The 23752-nt window shown below is 47.2% G+C and overlaps 1 protein-coding gene across 5 annotated transcripts; it reads left to right on the top strand.

Moving 5' to 3' along the window:
- Positions 1-955: 955 nt before the first annotated feature.
- LOC144098361 (uncharacterized) lies at positions 956-23388 on the top strand. Of its 5 annotated transcripts, XM_077630944.1 has the most exons (8): positions 984-1139; positions 8881-8983; positions 12740-12826; positions 15686-15785; positions 17673-17773; positions 18220-18327; positions 18732-18785; positions 19739-23388. In XM_077630944.1, the coding sequence occupies exons 3-8, from the start codon at positions 12755-12757 to the stop codon at positions 19982-19984; spliced, it is 681 nt and encodes a 226-aa protein (XP_077487070.1). In that variant the 5' UTR covers positions 984-1139; positions 8881-8983; positions 12740-12754; the 3' UTR covers positions 19985-23388. The 5 variants fall into 5 exon arrangements, with proteins under 5 accessions (XP_077487069.1, XP_077487070.1, XP_077487073.1 ...); XM_077630943.1 differs by lacking the exon at positions 8881-8983 and having other exon boundaries at positions 956-1142; positions 12741-12826; XM_077630947.1 differs by lacking the exons at positions 984-1139; positions 8881-8983 and adding an exon at positions 1197-1407.
- Positions 23389-23752: the final 364 nt, after the last annotated feature.

The following is a 23752-nucleotide window of genomic DNA, read 5'->3' as shown; positions in this document are numbered from 1 at the left end:
GGCACAAACGGATTTGAAATCTTCCAGTGTTTCGTCCCAGCTCGTTGTCCATCGCCAGGCTTGAGACTTGAGAAAAGTAGGGAACGCCGACAGAGGCGGACATTTGTCACACAGTTATTGTTTCTTGGTGTTAGTTCAGGCGTCTGCAGGCTATGGATGTCCGCGGACAAAAGATTTTGTCTCCGTCTCTTGGCGCTTATGCTGAGTGCCAGAAAGCGTGATGGTTTAAAGTAAATGCTCAGAGGTCGCAGTGTTGATTAAGCACCTGACCAACTGGTAAGTTTTGAGAGAGAGGGAGCGAGAACGGCGGGGCTGGCAGAAAGATGTTATTGATTGTGGGCATGAATGTAACACGCCGTATGCGTGCGCATGTAGAAAAGAGGTTGCCACTTTCATCCTGGTACGAAAGCCGATAAGTCCGTGATATCTTCATAGTCCGTGATGTCGGACTAAGATCGCGGCTCGCACATGAGCTTTTATAAAGCAATCCCTTCCAATAAGGCCCTTGAGTCCAGAAAGCCCACAACTGTTCCTTTCTCTTGGCGACAAAGGCCGATACGGACATCGAGAGCCCATACTCGGGCCTAAGATAACCGCTTTGATAGAGGCCTGCAGACATTTCAGGGATCTTAACTAGCGCAAAAAGGCACGTACAGGTTGTATACGGGGACACGACACACGCGCTACTCTTGTATAGTCTGTGTCCACTATAGAGAGGTTTGCAGTAACTGCCCGTATGGTGCGTGATTCGTTCGCTGTCGATTAATTCTTTCTGAAACTGTTCTTCAAGAGCCGGCTGACGTTTGTACTGTTACTCGTCTGGCTGATTTGTATATTTCGGGACAACCGAACCATGCTTCCGTGGTCTTGTCGGAGTCCTGCCAAGGGAAGATATTCGACGCCAATACGGCGCTCCGCGTCTCGCGCGCGCGCGGTTCAGCGTGGCGCCATTGTGAGGCGTCGGCTCGACCGACCCTCCGCAGATCGCAGCTGCCACGAGCTTCGAGAGTGCGCCGACGACAGAGTCGTGCAGCTGGCAGCTGCGTCTTGGAAGAAGCCGAAACAAGTGCGCTGTCGACCTGCGCTCCCGAGGCTGCCTGCAGTGACCGCTGGAGCCGCTGTCGCGTCCGCTGCCCTCCGTGAGTTGAAAAACGTATACCGTAGATAACCATGGTCTCTTAAACCACGGCAGCAATATAGCTGTATGCGCTGGTGTTCATCGAGGTTGTCCTAGGTTGCAATATGAGCGGAGCGGTTGCGTTCACGTACCTGAGCCCACGTCAGTGTTATTGCTACGCTCGGTTTGGCGCCATGTAAAGGTACTGGTGGCGGCTGAGGCGAAAGCGTGTACCCACTGCCCATGGTTACTACAGGCTTTTTTGTATCTTGCGGTCCGTGAGTGAAAAGGTAACGGTAGTTATTCTGTAGAGAGAGATTTTGGCTCTGTTGGGCAGCTATAGACACCGCTGACGAGGATGTATTTTTGACGTTGCATTTTGTTGATTAGGTATAAGGAAAGAAAAAAATTCGCACGAAGGCCACTTCGCCAAAGACAAAATGTGAAAATATTGACCTCCGGCATCACTCGGTCGACGAACGGAAGATAAATTTCAAAGAGTGCAGGCTTTTCTGTGGCTTTGTTCTGCTCTGTACTATGCGTTCCACGGTTTAGATCGCAAAATTTTCGGATTTAGTTCGATTATGGTTTCCTTCTCGCAGGATAGATATATGTGACGGAAGAGGTTTTAGCTGCAATCAGTGGTGTCAGTTGTATACCGGGAATGCGTCCGTTCAATACAGCGTTCTGGCCACGGTCTTGTAGCAAACACAACGCCCTCTCCTGAAAGGACGTGTCCTTTGTGAACATTTGAAATGTTCTCCCAGAATCAGACTTGCAAAAAATTCTCGACTGACGTATTCGTATGCACGGCGTCTCTGGAGACGGGAACAATTGAAGAGCAGCTCGACTGATGCGCCTTCTGTAATGGCAGTCATTAGTTATGTCATTCGACTCTCCACTTGATGGTGACGGGGGTTCACAGAACGTACAGCGTGAAGAGCGAAAAAAAGAAGGAAAAGAATCTTCATTAGCGGCTCTTCTCTCTCCCTCAGGCCATCTTAGTTTTTGCTGTTCTTCATTATTGTCACGTGGCGGTGACAAGAGGCATGAACAAGCAGCGTGTGCTGTATATGATCTATGCATGTATGTTTGTTTTTTCTTGGTTCCGCCATATACTCGTACGTTCTTGCCTTGTTATTATATGCCTGTCATCTACCACTGTTTTTTTTTTCATAACGTGAACGAAGCAAAGAGAGCAAGGCTTATTTTATTCCCATGAACTTGGCAAAAACCTCAGGCGGCTCAGACTATGTCCGAAAAGTGGTGCGTACAAGCCGATGTGAAAAAGGAGTATATAGGGTGTAATTCTTGTCCTGCTTGCTGCGCGTAAAATGCTATTAGTCAGAGATCGTAGCGCATGTACCGCCTTTGCCAAAAGTAACCGAGCAGCCTCCTTTGGCCACCATATTGGCGGCCGGAGCGTGCTTGCAGCCGAGTGACGGCGCTGCTGTCTTCGGCGCTGGCCGCTGCTGCTCCTCGGCTGCGAGAGTAAGCCTGCGCCCTCACTCAGTATGACAACACTCCAAGGGCGAGAAAAAGCTCCAAGGAAGGAGGGCGAGAGCGTGGGTTTACGCCACTCAGTTTACACTCCGCAGCCGGGGAGCAGCGGCCAGCGCCGGGGACTCCAGCGCCACCGCCCGACTGAGAGCATACTCCCGCTGCCGTCGTGCTCGGTTACTTTTGGCAGAGACGGCTTATTTGCTAAACGCACATCACAAATGCCACCTTCAGCCCCACGGCATCCTCCCCTACCCCCCCCCCCTAAAAAATTGCGAAGAATTGTTTCGTTAGTTTCTTCTCAGCGTTCATTTGCAACGAGTCATCTCTACACCTACAGAGTCCAAACGTACACACTTGCTCTGAAGTGCCAGCTTACATCTGTGCTCACTAGGTCTGCGTTTAGGGATGTCTAACCTAAGACTTTACGCAATTCTTAAAAAAAGGATTTTTTATTTAGAAGAGCGTTTTTTTTCGGCATAGCATAGTAAGCGGTGTAGTACACCAGAATATCGCTAAGACGTGCTAACCATTAGGCTGGTTAACTAATAGTTTAACTATTACTGTTAGGCTCCTTAATTATTGGGAGGCGTGTAGCTCACCGTAAGTAATATCCATATCAGTTTTCAGTATTTTGAAGATGCGGTTGCCCCCGGCGCTGTGGCCCAACAAATTATGGCTATTTTGACGACGTTACGTGCACTGGAGAGGTTGCTTTGCCTGCAAGCTTTTCGAAAGCGCATGTATTTTCGCGCGATGTAGCCGTAATTTGTTGGGCCACAGCGCCGAGGGTAGCCGCGTTTTTGAAATTTTAAAGATTGATGTAAATATTATTTATGGTGGGCTACATGCTTCTCGATAATTAAGGAGCCTAACAGTAATAGTAAGGCAAGGGGGTTAAATTTATCAGGGGCCTAAACTTCGAGCTTGCGAAAGGCCTCGTGTACTACAAATCTAATACTTAAATGCACTAAACGAGTAGCTGTGTAAATTTCAGCTAATTGGTTAGTTAATGGGTATTTAGTCCCTAAAGTACCATTGTGTTTATGTGGCACGGTGTAGTGTAATGCTGCTGCTGCTGCTGCTGCTGCTGCTGCTGCTGCTGCTGCTGCTGCTGCTGCTGCTGCTGCTGCTGCAGAGGAGGAGGAGGAGGAGGAGGAGGAGGAGGAGGAGGAGGAGGAGGAGGAGGAGGAAAGAACTGCTGCGGAAAAATCTGAACCACCTGGGATTCTTTAACGTGCTGAAAATCTCGATACCTGATCATTTCTTCATTCCACATCTGTCGAAATTCGGTCACCACGGCCCAGTTTGAACACGCGTCATCGATCGCGCCCAACAGTATAACGTCGCAGCCACTGAGCCACCGCGGTGAGCGTGCATGATTTTCAATACGCAGTAACTATTTCTGACATCATGTCACAGTTCGTTTCCGGTTCAGCAACAACAACAAAAAAACTTGTATTTCTTCGTTGCTGTTGAAAGCAACGGCGTTCATGCGCATCGCGCGCGTCGTGACAGTCGGTCTTTCCGGGGACTTTCCAGGGCAGCTGCCAGAAGTTTTTAACAGGGCAGCTGTTAATTCGTGGGTTGAGTAGCATTGGGTTGCGATGGTGAAACGGGAGGTGCACGGTTGCCAGGAGGAGGGCTGGTTCGCTTTGGAGAACTTCCTGACACACCGCTGCTCTCCTCGCGGGCCACGTCCAGTTTACAGCGACCTCGCAGTAGAGGTGGCATACCCTTCGTCGAACGCGGTTCGTACGCGAGAAATTCTTGATGCGCTGGGAGCGCGCACGCCTTAGCACAACGGCCTCCTGCTCACTGAGAGCATAGGCAGCCCTTCCATACCTTTATAGAAGATGGGGACCGCAGTGGTAGTCGAAGAATGAGTATGTGTGGAAATAGCCCTTACAAAATTTTATTTAGACAGTCTATAGACTGTCCATACACTTCTGTCTATAAAGTCTGTAGGCTCTCTTTAGACAAACCCTAAAGAACAGTCTATAGGCAATAGAAATCCTGTCGACAGACTATAGACAATCTATAGATTTATGGCCATACACTTTTAGTAGACTTTTGTCTATGACAGTCTATAGACTATGTATAGACAAAAAGTATTGTCTTTAGGAAGGCAATAGAGTCTATAAAAAGTCTGTAGACTGTCTATAGACCATTTCTGTAAAAGAATGCTTTTTTATTGTATAGTTGAAATTAACAACCCGAAGCGACACGTGGGCTATGAGGGACGCCATAGTGGAGGGCTTCAGGTTAATTTAAACCGCCCGGGGTTATTTAACGTGCGCTGAAATCGCACAGCACACGAGCGTTTCTTTTTGTATTTCGCCTCCATCGTAATCCGGTGACCGCGGCCGGTATCGAACCCGCGACCTTGGTATCAGCTAACGAACCTGAAAGCCAGTAATCTACAGTGACAAGCCGACGCAGAAATTTGATTACGGTGGCGTTTAAACTTTGCATTCCTCTGTCTTCGTGTGCCTTCTTTTATTTTGGAATTGGATTAAGCCTGTTATCCAACATGTGGTGCCAGGCGGGGGCTAATTATTTTTCATTCTTTTTGGTCGCCCCAACCTACTCATTGTCTTCATGTTGCGTTCTGCTTGAAACCTCTATTGCAACGGCGCACTGCTTCCTACGAAACAGCGGTGCAAGGCCTCGTTAACTGTGCCTACGTCATACAAGGGCGCCTTGTTACACGCTGCACGCAATCGAGATAAGGCGGTGTCGGCGACGACATCGCGTCATCACAACTTCGAGTACGCTGGCAAGCTGCTGTGGTCGCAAAAAATGACACCATTATTCTCCTATTCCTCCTCCATTGTTGTTATTACTGCGATTGCGTTAAAAGCCTCATCGGAAAAAATTGCGTTGGTCATAAAATTCGCCCATTGGCTGGATGGAAGTGACGTCACTCCTGGTAAAGTCATCAAAAGTTGCTGTTAATAATACTATAGCAATAAATATTTATCGGTCCCACATACTATATGCATATGTGGGCTTGCTGAAGCCACATCTGGACTTCAAAAGCAGTTCTCGGCAGCGGAGTTCATCATTCAAGTGCATACCACAGGAAGTGCATAAAGAAAGCTATTTGTGCATATCGAGAATATTCACTGTAATTTTCCTTTCTGTTATTCATAAAAAATGTGGTATCTATCAGTGTGTCTATTGTTAGTGGAACATAATAGTCCCTAACTCGTTCACCGCATGTAGTGCGATCACTGAGCAAGACAAGACGATCGCGTGGGCGTAACACTCGCACAAGTTAGCGCCCATAGGAGTACTCTTTTTTCAAAGCAGTACAACTGTTTGGGTAAATAATATACAGTAAAATCAGGCACTTGCATATGAGCGAAAACATCAGTAGGGTTATCTAAATCAAGACCATAGAGCACAGATTTTAATTCATATTCAAAATTGAGTCAACCTTATTATGCTAGAAGACTGTAGAGACGTAAAAACAATTTATATCGTACCGTAATACACTGCAGCACAAACCATGCATAATCTACTTTCGTACGCTTGCAGGACTAAGTGGTTTGATTGAATATAACAAACAGTCTAGTTTACGAAGTTTGGTACAAACATTATAACGATGGCTATTCCAGGACATGTCGGCGCCGAAAAAAATTCCCAAGTATTTTGCGACTGAAACATACTCTAGAGGACAACAGTCAGTCACAGCTAGCTCAGGTATGCCTGTGTTAAAAGAATGGATCACTATTATATGTTTTAAAGCACTAAGGAAACAAATGATACCGCTCTGCCAACACATAAGGTAATTAGGTGCCCCTGCGAATTTTTTGGTCTTGAGTTTGATGCGAACCAGGCTGCCTAAGAACGCTATAGAAAACCCGGATTCGAACTCGACCGCGACGGCCTCGTTTCGATGGAGGCGAACGTTAAAAGGCGCCCGTGTGCTGTGCGATGTCAGTGAACGTTAAAGATCCCCAGGTGGTCGAAATTATTCCGGAGACGACCACTACGGCATTTCTTCCTTCCTTTCTTCTTTCACTTCCTCCTTTATCCCTTCCCTTACGGCGCGGTTCAGGTGTCCAACAATATATGAGACAGATACTGTGCCATTTCCGTTCCCCAAAAACCAATTACTATTATTATTATTTTTACAACACGCGTGCATGACTTCGCAAAGAGATTGACCGGGCAGAATAGCTGGAATTGCGTTCCTCTGCTTTGGGAGGGCAACATTCAGCAGGCTGCATGGTGAAAGCAGAGAGAATGTTACAGTCAGTTCAGTTCAGTTCAGAATAACTTTATTGGTTCAACCGAATGTAGACTTTTTGAGTCCCAAAAGGAAATGGAATTTTGAGGTATCCTTGAAGGTCTGAGTTTTTAGGACACCCAAAAAGAGATTACCACTCAGAAAAAAACAAAACAAATAAGAGGTCAGGGAATTACGCGCACGAGAACTACATGGTTGATAAACCGTTGAGCAAACCAAATTAGATCTTAGCGGTTAGGATGGACGGAATTCTAGTACTTAACCTTAATGGCACGGAGACAACCGTCATCAAAACACCGCTAAAAGAAAGCTCATAACCAATCACACTCTTGAATGGATAGTCTGTGAACAATTGTAAGTGTGAACGGTTATATTTTAGTCTATCAGGTCTAATATTAGCTTTTAAAGTGTTAACATATACTCTGCGATATAAAACATTAGCAGACAGTGTCAACAATTCTGTTACAATTCTGCAATTCCCTTTTTTTCTAATTTCATTCCTTAAAAAAATGCCACACGTGTGTTAACCCAAACATTTTCGCTCGTTTACATACTTTCATGTTTGGTAAATCTGCAACTAATACCGGAGGGACCTGCTCTCAACCTTTGACAAGCCACAGTCGTGAGCTGAGCAAGCAGCTTCACACTGAGTCGGAGAACCTTACAAGGCTAGAAACTTGGGCGAGTCGGTAATGGTGATCCGTGGTATGTGAGTCTACTTCATAGTCAGAAGTTAGCACCTGTGTTGTGTGCGTCTTTCTTTGTTCCTTATCTTGTTTTGCGCTACACTCACATACCTGAGAACCTTACTCGCCGGATCCTGAGTTCATGTGTTCGTGCACCATTGCCTACGATGCCCAGGATATAATGAGAAATGCTCACAATGCACAGGCGCAGGTCAACGCACGTTCATGACGCTTGCTTCATGTGCGCGCTGTGCGTCTGTGGTATGTTGTCCTGACTACATATAGAAGTATACACTTGTGGTGGAATCTGTGAATGCGTGGAATGTACCTGTAGCATCTCGGCTGTGAACTGCACTTTCATTACCGTTTATTTTTATTCCTTTGAGGTGGGACGAGGAGCAAAGAAACACGCGCTACATTTTTATGCGATAGCGTAGAAGCATAGTCGGAGCAAGAAGTAGCCGTCCGGAACAAAAGTCACTGATTGGTCGGCACCGAGTTGGACGTCACGAGGCCACTTGACATGCCACCGGCTGGCAGCTGTGCCTGGGCGTCGCTCATTAGTCGACGCGGAGTGTGAGGTCGCGCACCTTGAGACAGCCGCGTGCTTGTTAGCCAACCCGTCGAATTGGCAGTAAAAGTGGGTTGTGCCTTAGTTCTTCCGGTTCACTGCATAGGTCCGCTTTCTCGTAGCGCAGGTGCGTTGCTGTACCGGAGGTGTCTGTAGAAAAGCACTGCTGTGATCGCAAATGCAGCGGGGACCGAAAGCAAGGTCGTGCTACCGCGTATTAATGCGCTGTACCGGAACCGTAAAAAAGGAAGGAAGATAAACGAAGAAAGAATAGATTTTTTTTTTTCGCAGCGCATAGAAATGATGTCTTCAATTCAGAGGCACCATCTTATTTTGAGGTCTGTTACCGGTGCAGTTTACCTTGCAATGCTGCAGACTTCGCTGTTAACAGGAAGGAAACTCACGGCATTGAGATCGTTCCAATGCCGTTGTAATATTCTCCTCGAATTTTCGTAGGATATTGTTCTAGAAACTTGCGTGATTGTGGCAAAGCTATGAGCTTTTATTCCTCTAAGCTGTCGGTGAGAAGAACCAACATTTTATTTCTCCTTGCTGCCATTCGATTGGCAAGTTTACTAAAAGAAAGTAAGCTACATTAGAAAACATGGAGCAAAGAAACGGGACTCTGATTAATGAAGTAACAAGTTATGCTGTTACTTTCGTTATTGCAGAAACGATCACCCGTAACAGCGCGATGAATCAATTCAAGGTTGGCATGAGACATTCCCAATCTTATTCTTCCGTGCAGTGCAAGGAACGCTGGCCACCGCTTACATTCCTAAAATGGCAGAGGAAACAGAAGCCCACCCCACTGGTGTCGTATAACGGCGTGATTTCTGTAGCGCAGCAAAGTATGCTGAAGCAAATTTCTTTGTCATAGTTGTTAGTCGGGGCAGCACATGCAGCACAACAGCACACCGTGGCTGCTGAGAGATGCTGGACATATGGAAACGGAACTATGCTCCGTGTGGCATTTGGTCTTGTCTTCTGCGGCGTAGGCGCCTTGTGCCTGTCGCTCATATCCACCTGCGGCATGGCTTTCCTAGAGACCTTTTCAATCTCTTCAAGTGTTGCTGCAGGAACGCGGTTTATGGACTCCAGCAGCTGCGAGAGGGATGCTCTCCGCACCAGTTCGGCATCCGTGATCGCGCGTCTTGATGTTGAGCATTCCACATCCACAAAATAGCCGGCCCTTATGTTGTTCGTAGCTGACCCTTGTCATTATGTCATTTCTGCCATACATCTAATCTCCTTAAGTATTTCCCGTTCACCCCAATGCCATCCTTTTTTTTTTCCGGTACAGCGAACTGACAGTTCATTCACACACAAAGAAACGTTGCATCATTACATAAGCGAAAATACATCCCCGGCTTCAGTATCCAGGCTTAGACAGTCGGCAAATCTGGCGGGTCGCGCGAGTAGCCAGCAAGCAAGGATGAGACACAAGCTGAACGCCGCTGTACGCCTCGCTTGCAAATGTACAATGTATTTTTGCCATCCGGCCTATATGGCGTTACCCTTCCTAGAGCCAAGCGCCTTATATCAACCGTCTCTCAACCGGCCACAATTACCTCGTATTGCAGAGACATTGTCTTAAGTCCTAACTGACCACCGAGCAAACACCGCAACACTGCAAGAAGGCATCTGCGTAATGTGCAGGTTTCACGACAACATGGCCACATCCCTGGAAGCGGAGTTGCTGGACATTGTCCAACCCAAATTCGTACTCATTCAATCGAACGGATAGCCAAGCTGCTCGTATATTCATACGCGACACCATTTGTCTCTATACCTCTTGCACAGAGCGCTTAAACAGCGCTTCCATATTCATCCACACTTCACGGCCACCACACAGTTGAATCCGTGTCATTCTTCAGGGAACGAATTGGCACCTGCTGTGACGTGCGACCCCGTACTTTGCGTGGCCTGACGAATTTGGCCTCCAAAGACTGCGAATTAACTTCCTTAGTGACCGGCTCAAAACCATACACAGAGAGCGGCGACTCAACCGATGCACCTTATCCGCATTCTCTCTCACTCCAGGATTAGCTACAGCGAGGCGTTGAAACCTTCTCATCGAAATGAGCTTGCACCACATCCAGCCCAGCCTTGGCCGCAGCGGCTGAAAATGCGGATAACTCTCATAGATCCTGAAAGTGCCCACACATCCTGCAGCCATCCGCGCGGTCCCTGTGTGTATTAAGTTCCTTCTCAAAAGTATCAGCATTTCGTGAGCGAAATGACCCACGCCACCACCCCGGCTTCTCCGCACTTGCCAGGAACCTGTGGTTAAGCGCTTAAAGCTGTTTTGGCTTTACGACGCCGTAATTATTATTTAATTATTTTGTAAAGAGGCGAATTAGACAAATAATGTGGATGGCCACAATCTTTACTTGAGCATTGCTGCTCCGTTGCCCAGCTGATGATGATGATGTCCTCGGGCTTAACGGCGCATACCCACGGCGGGGGATTGGTCAGGGTGCTTTGTAATTGCCCAGCGTTTCTGAAAGCAAGCCCGAGCTCCGTCAGCTTCGTCTTCGTTCAGATGTTCGCATTCTGTTGGCCACTAATGCTTCAAGCGCCAACTATCGCTCTTGAAATTTATTTATTTATTTCCGCAAAATATACACCTTTACGGCAGATTTAAATAGGAAAAATTGCAAAAAATAATTTAACCTGTCCTATAAGCGCATCTAATGACAGTAGAAGCAATGCAGATAAAAACAAGTAATCAAACGTGACAAAAGCGTAATTAACGCGACAAAAGGATGGAGGAAAAAAAAATAAATACCAAGATAGGATAGGATAGGATAAGATAGGATAGGATACATTTTATTGCTCTAACAAGGTCTTTCGGTCAGACAGAGGTCTTCATCTTCAAGTACATGTCTCCCTCTGTCTTGCAGAGGTCGGCGCCCCTATTCCAGGGCACCGCTGAGTTTGGCCGCTCGGTGGGCATGGATGACCAATCCTCTTTAGGTTTCCGCTAAAGAGCACACTCTCCTACTGCTCCGCACTCGGATTTTCTGAGCAATGGAATGCTTTATTTCTGTCACATTCCCAAGTAATATGGTATAGGGTGGGTGTTGCACCGCAACAGATCTAGGGGTCCGAATTGGAAAATGTACGATTGGCAGGACAAAGTTATAACCGAAGAAAAGCGCTCTAATACACAAGTTCAAACAAGAATAGGGAAAAAATTACAGTGTTTCTGTAAAGGTTAGTGACTAAGAGGAAAAAGAATATTTTGAATAAACCGTGTTTGAAGCAAGGAATAACATGAAAATTCATAAGGGCCATTATTTATGTAACAACTTAGGCAGCGTTTCGTTAAAGACGTTTTCCCGCTATCTCTCTCCACTGCCAGTAACAACTGGCGCCGTAGCCACCGAAGCGAAGCCCAGTGGAAAACAGTCGCGGCAGAATCGGGGCCGCAAACTTTTTTGCACGTGTTCGTTCGCGCTTAGCGTCGCCGCAGCTGCTTCGCGCTCCCGCACAAGTGGCAGGCGACCGCCCTGCCGGGTGCAGCGAACGCGCGCTCAAAGTTTTCCCGCTGCCCGCACCCGCTGCGCTCCCTTTTAAATCTCATTCGGCCCCGTCGCCTGCTGGGGTCCATAGCTGCAAACGCTCAGCACCGCCTTCCGTGCAGTGTGCGTATGTATATACACCTTTTGGGGAATGGTGTATCGCTCAGGTGTATCGTCTGCGTCGTTCCTTAAGCTCCTTGTGCTGCGCGTACGTCTTTCTTGCTATCTTTTTGAAAGTAGCGAACGACGATTGGGGGCTTTTCCTTGCTCAGTCGCTCCATTTATCCTCGGAGTAATCTCAGGTTGCTGTCTGAAGGCTATTTCTGCAAGTTATTCTCCGGGGAACTATTCTGTTTAGTGATTTTTTTTTCTCTTAAAGTGAACTTAAACTAGAAGCTACGAATCCACTTACAACGTTCTTTTCTTTCTTCCTTTGTATGTTTGTTTGTTAGACAATTTCGTATAAGTTGCCTTAAGTAAATTGCTTTGTACAGTGATCAGCAGTTCTAGAACGGACATGAATGTGGTGGGACTGGAACAGTCTTGGAGATCTTCGAGAAGAGATTTCTACAAAGCGCCTGGAGTGCGATCAGTGCCACGGTAGTAACTCTGTTCGGGTCGCAACATGGTAAGCTCTGCGAGCCTGTGGAAGTCACTGCGGCATTCGGATATCAGTGGAGTTTGCGTTCGAATTGCTTATATATAGCTAACGAACGTATACAAGCTACACAAATTGCTCCGCGACGACAGTATGGCTCCCCTGGAATACAAATTTCGCAGTGCCACCTTCACCCCCGCCCCCCCCCCCCAGACATCGGAAATCGTAAATCATTCTTTCGAAAATCCCCCTTTTTTTTGGCTGTCATACGTCTGGGCAGCTTGTCTGTGAAAGATTGAACTGCTTCTTAGTGTGGCCTGACATCCTGCGTGACACAAGTGGTTTCGGGGATAAGTATATAATCAGCGTTGCGATTAGCGATCTCTTGTCGAGCCGAAATAAGTAAGACATGCCCTTCTTAGCTTTAGCATGCATGTGTGACGACCTCGAAATCGTTCCTCTTTTCTTCTTTTTGATTTCAGGCTGAATCAAGGAAGATGACTCCCAGGGCGGGATTTTTCAAATGCTCGTTGCAGAAAGGCACCCGTTATGCAGCTGCCATTACACTGGTAAGTGCTACATCGCGAGGCACAGGGAAAAAGAGGAGCTGAGACAGATAACACAAAGCCCGTCCCGTAAGAAAAAAATATTGAAGCGCTAACATCTGGTCGCTGTATCATTATGATCATGATGAATTCAGGGGAACCGCCGGAAAGTGCGCATCTTAAATTATGTGGGACTTGTTTACTTGCCTGCGAAACGCTTTGGAGACAATCGAAACTTAAACCATATTGGTTTACGCGCATTTTTTTGTTAGTTAAGTGTTATCCTAGTAAGGAGTGCAAGGATGTCAGCTGTCGGGAGGATGAGCTGTTCCTTGATAAATGTATCAGCCGCGAGCGATTATAAGAAACCATTCACCAGTCCCACCGCTCGGCTCAGCAGTTGTGTGTAGTCTAGTGTGACTCCCCTAACGACAGAGCTTTAACTTTTGTCTCCTGTGCAAATTTTTATCACAACCTAATTAACCAAAAGACAAGCAACGCTAACATAATTATCAGAAATGGAGCACAATTAGCTAGAAAGAGGTTCCTCTTTTGCTCATGGAAGTTCCTTCGGAGAGCGATTTGTTGTCGCTATTTCTGTGGTGGCCTTCGCCGAAACATCTATAGTGCGGAAATGCTGGGTTGTAGAGGCCATTTGAACTCGCTGTCGTGCTCATGTTTCATACTACGAATAATTGACCACCGCAAGCAAACTCAGGCACAGGTAACAAGCGGAATTATTGCCGACATACAGAACGTAAGGCTAATCCCGCCGCCTACACATACCACCACCTGCACTGACTGTGTCATTTCGAGCAGCTGGCACCGTCACCAGCACGTAAATTTGCTTCTCTCCCCTGGCCTACGCAAAGGATAGACCACCTTGCTGTGAACTAAAGCCGTATGCATTCCTTCGTCTTTCCGTTCTAAGCCGTATGCATTCGTTCGTCTTTCCGTTCTTCCCCACTGTCACGTGCGTAACTTCACTGCATAACAAGTGTACCTAAGGCAAAGCAGGAGACGCAGGGGGATCCTTCCCTCCATAAAAAAAAAAAAGCAATAAAAAGGAAGTGAAAGTCATAACGAAGAAATCAGAACAGCGACAAAGAAAGGGGGGAAAAGGAGAAATTGATAAGTCAGCTGTGCATGATCTTTCAACTGCATATGTTAGAAGAACTTCCCGTGGAGTGAACTTGTTTTGAGGAGCAGGCTACTGGATAGGTCTATCGGCAGAACGTAAATAGCGGGGAGCTCGGGCTGAGGGCTGTGAATAACGGGAGAATGAATAGCACACACAGCACCGGTCTACAGCGCTAATGTTGCATGCAAAACTGTCTCCGACCGAGTACAAAGAAGAAAAGCGCAGGGTTAACGCCCTTGCTCCTGTGCATAGGCAAACGCGACTGTGCCGGCTCGTACTTTGTACTATACGAAATTTGCGCTTTTGGTACAAGACCCTCTAATATGAAAGGAAACAATCAGTTTGCACAAAAAGACAAATTTATTGGTTATTTCTGTAGTAAATCTACAAATTACTCTTGCGTATTATGCGCCAAGGGAAAGGTAGGTCTAAAACAGATAAAATGTGCTTGTCGCGCTGAATTATGGAGTAATCATTCACTGAATCAAACTGTTCTTTTTCATACTGGAGGGACCTGTACCCACACTAAAATAAAATGGCCTGAAACACGCACACTTCGATCAGAACTACGCTTAGCATCGAGGAAAAAAAGTAATTCGAATAAAGCGACTTCGTTATAACTAGGTTTCGCTGCGTATGGATGGACACTTACTGTACTGCACCTTGCCTCAGCCGGTTCTGCGCAACTTTGCGTACTGCTTTATTAACGAACTGATGCGATAAGAAAGCGTCGTAAGGTGAGGAAACTACGGTTTTCTCAATGCACGCCAGAGCGGGACTACAATCGACCCACTATATTGGCAGCCGTTGGGAGTAGCATTATAGCGGTGCACACCAGTCACTGGCTGCTTATGGTGTTGTGACAGACGTCCGCAAAACAACAGTTCTGTAATTCCCGGCACGCTGTGGTTATCCAACTTCGCTGCCACGGAAATCAGGCAGTTCGGACAGGTCATCGGTCAGTGACAGCACACTTGCACATCTGGATGCTCGGTTCAATGACCTCGGCGCGAGCCTGTGTGGGTATGGAACGCAGCTGCTGAGAGCAAAACCTAAAGTGACAGATTCAGCAGAGCGCAAGAATGGAAGCTTCGAGTTCTAAGAAGCGGTCTAACATGGACGAAAGTGAATTATTACTCTTTTCGATTAAGGTTTATGTTTTTAAAATACTGACTGGACATTTTAGTGCAATTCAACTAGGTCCTCTCAGTATCTCCTGTTGCACGCGCGTTCCTTCCACAGCACGCAGTGACAATACTTCATCATTGCAGTCTGCCTTGGAGCTGTTTTGCGAAATACTCATGGGCAATCTTGTAAGCATCTACTTAGTTGCATTTTCTTCTTAGTTCGCAGCAGCAATGAATTAAATAATCATCCGGGGTCACTACCCTTAAAAAACTCCTTTAGGCAGTCTGTAGACAGTCCATAGACTTCTGTCTATAATGTCTATAGACTGTTTGTAGGCGAATCCTGGAGAAGTCTATAGGCACTACAAACCTTATAGACAATCCATCGACAATCTATAGATTTAAGGCCATACATTTTTAGTAGCCGTTTTTCTATAGACATTCTTTGGACTATGAATAGACAAATAGAGATATCTACAGGAAGGTCATAGAGTCTAAAAGAAGTGCATAGACAGTCTATAGACCATTTTTGTAAGAGTGTGCCCCTACGTATAAGCTATTCCTCAACGAGCCGCACGATCCGTGTATGTTTGTCTTTTTGGCGTTTCGTTCCAGTTCTCGACGACCCTGCTGTTCGTCGCCTACATGATCTCGCTGTACCGGCAGCACGGCTTCCTTGAGTCTCTCAACAGGTCCCTGGGATTTGACGCGACACGTGAGCACTCGACCCACTTTCGCCACTTGTGCCCCCACCCCCGAACCTACCGCGAAGTCCTTCGCTCTGTTGTTCGTGCTCGCGAGCTACTTTTGCGCGGGTATGCACCGGATGGGGTTGAGGTCACCTGCATGATGTATATACACAGGCTGCTAGGACGAAGACGAGGAGAGAACCGCCACGCACACAGCCGCAAGCTCTCGTTTGTTGTCAATTTAGCGTCGTTATTCTTTGTAAATAAACTGCAGAAGTGCGTTTGAACAGGAACGCAACAGGCGATGAAACTTCTTGAAGTACACGGGCATTGCGTGCGACGACATACTAATACGTTTTAAGTTTATCTATATCTTTGTTCCAGCTCATCTGCCAAACTTGTGTACTTTACTCACGTGTATCTGATGGGAGGTCCCTCAGACAGTTTTACTTTGGAACCTCCTACTGTACTAACCTTTTTTATGAAACTTATGATTGCTTTGTATTTCGCTTTAATAAACCTTCAAACCTAGATACCTTTACGTCACCATGAAGACTCCAAACCGAGGCACGTATTGCTGAGTCAAATGCTCTCATGCGGGGTCATGCCTCGAAACTCGGTTTTATAACGCTTTGGGTTTGGTGATTCATAGCCCTAGCAAGCGTTCTTGTGGCGACCACTCCTTGAAACTGTACCGGGAGTTCAAAATTACACGTTCTGCAATTTAAAAAAAAAAGTTGAGCAGAAAGACTGTTTTCGCAAGTAGGCTATGCGACCACGCAAGACGCAAAGTGAGAAGGTAATTGGCGTCGTTAACCTTCTAATTAACTAAAAGAAGTTGACTATTAGATTTTAGCTGACCAGCTTGCTGTCATATCTATACGCATATATATACGAACATATCTATACGAGCATATCTATACTGAAAGGGGGTTTGTGCAGAAATGGATCAGGGGAAAGAGTTCACGGCAGGCGACACAAAACGGCGAGCAGTACGGCGGGCAGCGCAGAAGACGGCCAGTCCAACCCAAGCGATCTCGTGCAGCGTCGCTTAGTCTTTCATCGGCGCTTCGTCAGTGATCTGTCTATGCGGCATCAGGCGCGGGCGTCATGGTTCGCTACAATACGAACAATGAATGCTGTCTGCAGTTCACAAGTATACTCATTAAGCCCGAATGGCCTTGGCATAAGATTTCAATTCTTTAATGAATACAATGACGCAGGTTAGACGAGCAACAACGCAAAAGTGTTTGTCCCCTGTTTTGTTGCTGCGCTATGGATCATAACGCAAAAGCCTGCCATTGGGGAAATCTTTGAGCACCGATCGTTTGTAGTAGAACCGAGGATACATGTAGGCCAAGAAACAGACATGGAAATAATTCTCTTGGTATTCTGTTCTGTGGGCTTCACACTGCCACGATGACTTTTAATGAGCACGTTGTTTTAATATCGTTTAGATATCTAATTGTTGATCAACTCGTCTTTTCCATACCACCCAATTGCCAGGCTAATTATGGCCGGTGCCGGAATTTTCCCAATTTGAAGCTCCAAACAAAAAAGACAGTTTTTTCTGAATGAATGCTTTAAAGCTTCATTTTGTACCTTTATGGCTACACTAATATGGATATTTGTTGCAATTCATCTTTAGTTTAAAATTTATCGAATTTTGAAGAATTGCCCGATCACACTGTTATATGTCAAGAACCTTAAAAAGAGAAATGCCTGCGTTTCACGCAAAACTTTTTTTTTTCTGAAAAAAAAATTAAGAAAGGTGTCTACTAAGGCGAATCGGAAGTGTTGGCTAAAACCTATATCCAAGGTCCTCGCGCCTACAAAGTTCTTCAAGCACCTACAAACCATCTGGCTACAACAAGCACTAAAAACCTTTTCAATCCGCCCACGCGTTCGTGCAGCTGCTTCTCCTGTGGTGGAGTTCATGGCCATGCTGGGCTTCGGCCTGATACTGCTCTTCGAGATGATGTCCTCTTGGCTGGCCATCAAAGCAACCACGCTGGTGCGTACTCGGTTGTTTCCCTCTTTCGGGCCGCGTCACGACCGCCTACTTGCACTCATGCTATAGCTTATTAAGCAGTATGCCTTCTTCTCACTATAGTATAGCGCCTGCATTGATAGTTTCGTGATCCGGTGTACTATGTTAGACTTCTCAAAACAAACGTTGCTTGCAAAACTGGCCCTTCAAAAGCACCCTCACAAGACGCCATATACGCCTTAGTCTAGAGAACAAGGCTGACTGTAAGCTCAGAAATTCATCTTTATTTGGTTTCCAGGCGTGTCCCTCACAGGCGCTAAATACACGTATAGAGAGATGGTAAAGGGAAGGCGTTGGTAGTCCTCAGCATGCTTTTTCAGAAAAGTAGCTAGATCTCTGGAAATACTGACCTTAGGCATACAAATGACCAAGAAGAGACCCTTGCTCCCTCTGGTGTTGGCCAACCGCAGGAAAGTCGCTGGCTCCTGTTGCCGTTCATCGGATTGACAACGTGCGGTATCGTGTCTCCGGCGCTCATGTCAGCGATCATCGTACTCTCCTGCCGCCGCTACCAGGCTGTGAGTTGAACCCGTTGGTTGTTTCGTGGCTGGAAACCATGCCTGCAATTCGATAGGACCGTTCATCTGGTTGGGATTTAATTGACGCGAAAAATGGGAGCATCGCCCTCAACCAAAACTCAGACTGAACCTGACCACTGGGAACCAGCTCGGCTCCTTGGCCAGAGGCTATGGCAAAGGGCAGCACGGTGTGCAGCTTTGAATAGTTCAGAGTGGTGGAAGGAGACAGACTGGGAATGGAGGGATGTTAAGAGGGGTCGGGGGGGGGGGGGGGTGGAAGGAGCGTGGGTAATGGCGATTGCTTTTGCATTCTAGGTGTTAGTTTTCCTAGCCTTGATCCAAAACGTAGTACTGTGTTGTCTTCTTGAATTTTTCTTTCAAGTGTTCACTGTTTCTTGTTTTAGGTGCCAATACCCTTGAACACTCTTATCCCGATTTTGTTCATCGTCTTGGCAAGGGTATGTAATCAACTTTCCTTTTGCTTTTCTCGATTTTCAGCGTGGGGTTTGCGAGAAAGAAAAAAGGAAATGGCAAGGCCTACCTTCGCAGAAAAGTCATGCTGTAAAACATGATGGTCGCAGGCAATTGAGGCTTCGGTGTGCGCTACAGTCGCTACCAGAATTTTGCTTAATCTCCTTGCATCTTTCGGATACCACTGCGAGCATTTCGACGCTATAGCAATCGTAATGCCTCCAGTGGAGTACCATGCATTGCGTGTCGCTGCTATTGCTCATACATTATGCAAACGAGCGTAAAAACCACGCTCAAGTACCAATATACCGCAAACTGAGATGACGTCGATTAGGGCTCAAGCTTAGCTTACGCAAGAACACTCATAGATATCTGCTTGAAAGGTTGTTGTAACAGCATGTAATCATATGGACACTGCCACGCTTTCCTCGCGAGTTCGGGTATCTTATCAATTAAAATATCGGTATGTGATAATTTCCAGCAAAGAACAGAACGATGTCGAGCCCGACCGCTGCTGTTGCGAGATACAAAACTATTAAACATGTCATATACGGCTCGTGGAATTAGTGGGGGTCTGATGTGGCTGCTGTTGCCAATTGCATGATGTGGGCCGCCGTGATTGGTCAGAGCTCTGGGCGCAATGCGTCAGGAGGAGTGGCCCAGCTATTTCAAGAATAGCAAGCATCAAGAATATAGTATCGGTCTTTTTCAACGTTTTGTATATCAGTCGTAGCGGAAAACCTCTTCTTGCACTGTGGCTGAGATAAAAACTGTCTGTATTAAGTTCTTGAGAGTATTAAACATTACTTGCTCATATCCAAAACAATATTGCCTCTTGGTCGCTTTTGTCGATTGGTGTACTCCGTTCACGTTTTTCTTGGCTGGATGGCTTTAAACTTCACCTCGTTGTGGTTCCTCTTACTCCTTCCTGTTGGCGCAGACTTACTTCCTGCTGCTGAGCGTGTCCTACTACCGGGAGCTCCAGGAACGCGAGTCGCGCCACGAGGACACCCTGCCGTCGGTGGCGTCCCAAGTGCCACAGCTGCACATCGACGACCTGCCGCCTCACAAGCGATTGCCGCCCTTCCTGCTGGACTACCTCCAGAAACCTCCGCCCTACGAGGGATGCGAAGAAGGACGCCCCGAGGAACCCAAGAGCGGGATCGGTATGCGCCTCTACATGTGAAGAGGGACGAAGAAATCAGCATGTGCGCTTTTCGAGCTGCGGAGAACACCGGCGACGGCCCATTTTGAGCAACGTGCAAGCTTTGTGTACATAGTCTAAAAGTGCAGCGCTTCATCTCACCCTATCACGCCCAAAACTCCTTTTCGTGCGAACCTGGTGCAAACCCGTTGCGGCGGGACACCACATCAGGTGGGTGGTTCACGATCGGGAATTCTTTCGGGGGAACTCAACTCAACCTTGTTCGTTTCACCTCGCACCAACTCGGCAGGAGAGCTTGCTGAAGTAAGTTCTGCTGATTCTGTTCTCACGAACACCCCGCGCTAGTTGCTTTCTCGTTCGCTCGCTTCTCTCTGGCTTTAATTTTGTCTTTTGACCGCCATCTTTTGGTGCCTCGCTCGGTTGCAAAATCTCCGCTTGTCTCCGAGTTCAAATGCTAACCAGGGTGAGTTATTGCGCCCCGATTGTCTGACTTTCTGCCCTCCATGGCACACTCGAGGGCGTTGATCGGCGAGTGCGGCTCTCTTAACCAATGGCATGCTCCGAGCATTCCGCGCAAGTTCCAGGAAGTCTCTCGGCCTTGTTAACCCTTGTACTGTGTACGCTGAAGCGTGTGTACTACTGGCAGCGACTATGCCTGCTTGTCGTAGCTCCCCTCTGCAATTTCGCCGACGTAACCGTCTGAAGCCGTTGTACCATGCAGCGCACTCTGCTGACGCGTACAGACAAGCATGTTGTTCCGTCTGCGAGAGCGCTTGGCTGAAGACCACCACTAGGCATGTGGTCATGCCCGACCACGACGACAAGTAAGCTCACGGACGGACTGAGCTAAAAAAGCATTACATTCCTCCTGTCCTATTCGGGTAGTCACGTGACGCATTAAAAGCGAACCCGTCGGCTGCAGACTCTAGTTTCACGCTTTGTGCACTGAGCTCACTTTTGCCTCACTTTGACTGAAGGCTGAGCACAGTGAAGCGCCCAATCACACCGCAAAAGTGCGTGCATCTCTACATACTTGTGAGGCCCCCATGTTGTAACTCTACCGATCCTTCTCTCTCTGCGCCTCCAAGTCTTCCCTTAAAGCTTTGCCTGCAAGGAGATCGTTCGTTTACTAAACGCGACAACAAAACAACTCTGCAGGAGAACGTGGTGAAAAGGACGACATAGCGCGTGTCGCCCTTTTCATTCTGTCATGGTCACCGGTCCTCGCTTTCTCCGTCTCGCCTTGTTCGGAAAGGCGCCGAACTGTGCACGCAAAGGTACGCGGGGAGGTGCAGATAAACTCTTTTAAGGTGCCTTACCGCATTGGCTACGGTGAGCCTGTAACACGTAAAAAAAAATGTGTCGACGAATGCCCGTTTGCTCGACATTTTGCACAAATTTGAATACAAAAATTTTGCGCAAAATTGAGTCTTGCTCCCTAGCTAACTATTATTTCGCATACTTCGTGCCTAGACAGGTGAAGCCTACTGGGTATATTTCACAATATAGCCGCGTCTTTACAAGCAAGAATCACTCGCATCAGCACGAAATCTTTGTGGATTCTGGGTTGTTTAGTCTTGGATCCCCATTGTCTTAAATCATCTCTTGAATTCAGCTCCTCCCCCCGCAGTGAACATACAAGAAGAAAAACCGCACACAAAAGCCATGCACTTTTATGGGCTGCGCCATGCTGGGTCCTTTAATAATTTTTTTGGTACAAGAGAGCTGAAGGGGAGTCAGTAGAAACTTGTCAAAAGACCGTGACTGTACGATAGTTCGATGCTTCGTGAGCGGCTCTTGATCCTTTTCATATCACGCTGTCACGGCCCTCTGTTCATTTTTTTCATGTTGAGCCTATCAACGGGCAGTGCTAATGAGCTCGCTGTCCCATAGCGGGCTTAAACCTCAATAGGCCTAGCGAGTTACATTGCAGTGCGCAGGCTACTAAAAGTAACCAAGACAAAGTAACCAAACAAATCACATGGTTTTATTCCGCATTATCGTTACCACTTTCTTTTTCCGTATGTCGTGGTATTTCGCTCTCACAATCATCTGCGGATAGTGCTCACAAAGCTAGCTAGCGATTTGTGGGTCATATCAACGGGGATATGCCTTATATGCACGCACCAGCGTGCGCGAGATAAAAACGTGATAGGATAGTGCCTTAGCTCCCGCCTCATTCGCTGCAGGGATTGGCCCCTGAAAGAGCCATCCAAGATACGCGTCTCAGCCGTCACATGTTAGACGCCATGACTGGTCGTTCAGTGGCGAATCGCTAAAGCTGTCTTGACCGTGACATCTAAGCTGTCACGATTGCTCGGTGCATTGACGCCGGCTTGCAACAAACGATCTTAATGCCCGGCAATGTAAGGAGAGCCTTGTGAACCTGGCCCTTGAAAAGCATGAGAAAGGCCTGACTATCCTGACCCGACGTTTAATCATGTCTACACCTACTTTGAGTTGGTGTACGGAGCCGTCTGGTTTGGCACTTAGGCCGCGTTCTGTCTGTATACTCTAACAATTCGTTTGCAGCGCTGTGAAGGCTGCGGCGATCTGAGCCAATCAGAACGGTGAGCGCTGCAAAACGTGTTCCTCCGTGCCCCTCAACCCGTAACTGGGAAGGAAAGAGCGCCAGTGTCCAGTTGCTGCACGCACATGTGCGCGCTGGAGTCTCGGCCGTCTTGGTGCATCCCATGTGTACGAATGGCGGCGCACCACTTCGCAGCAGGCCTCTGCATTGCTGTGTTCGTGCGGACTTGCTCTGCTAATTTAACCAGTGACTGAAACGCTCGCTGAACTTTCAAAACACCATCCTAAACTACCGTTTCAATTACTGCAAGAACTATTTGGGAAATAGTCACGACACTGCTCAAATACTTGAGGAGCTATTTGTGGTCTTCCTTGGCGCTGATTGGATGAGAGAGCTGTATCTTTCACATTGCTGCATACGACTTGTGATAAGAAGTATAGTTTTCTTGTTGGGGTGCTCTCCTCGACAGTAGTCCAGGGCGAGGTTAAGAAAACTCGTCTTACGTGAGTACGTTTTGTCGTGAAGTTTCACCTCGTCCCTCACGAGTATGTTGGCGTCTCGCTGACCATCGTCATCAGCAAACTTTGTGTTCCAGTCATTTGTGACAGCCAACGAGAAAGGCCCCTGATAGTCTTGGATCGCGCTCATTTGAGGGCAGTTTTGTGCGTCACACTCCTGAGGCCTCAGATCTTGGACCTGTCCCTTCAAGCGACAGTCCGACGCTTCATTTACTTAACCGGGGTTATTCTTTTTGCATTTTTCCCCAGCACTCGTCTCAAAGTTATTGTTTCTTTCTCTTAGATCCCTCTCTCTTCATTTCATCCACGCATGCGCTGCACAATCCAAACGGGGACGTTTTAGAAGATCCCAATAAAGATTTTCGAAGCGTATAAAAGTTGTCATTGATGCGTGTTGGTCTTCGCTATGTGCGCTAGCGACATGTATACACAACAACGGCATGCGATGTCTTGACACACTTACCCAAAGGAAGGGAAACTCGGGCATAATATGAAGCCGGGCGAGATAGTGGCGGTAGGCACTGGCGCACTGTGGCGCCGAAACGAACGCGTAAAATAATTAAGGACAGTTGTTGGACAAAGGGTGAGCTTGACATAAGACGGACGGAAGTAGACAGACAGGACAGCCAGTTTATTTCGAAAGATGTCTGGACAACTTCCATTGGCCTCTGAATCGGCCAGCCGTCTTCCGAAATAAATCAGCTGCAAGTGAGCGCCTGTCTGTCTACTCCGTCACGTCCT

This window comes from Amblyomma americanum, chromosome 7 (assembly GCF_052857255.1).
Source record: "Amblyomma americanum isolate KBUSLIRL-KWMA chromosome 7, ASM5285725v1, whole genome shotgun sequence".
NCBI classification, from domain to species: domain Eukaryota; kingdom Metazoa; phylum Arthropoda; class Arachnida; order Ixodida; family Ixodidae; genus Amblyomma; species Amblyomma americanum.
This window is presented reverse-complemented; position numbering and strand designations above follow the sequence as displayed.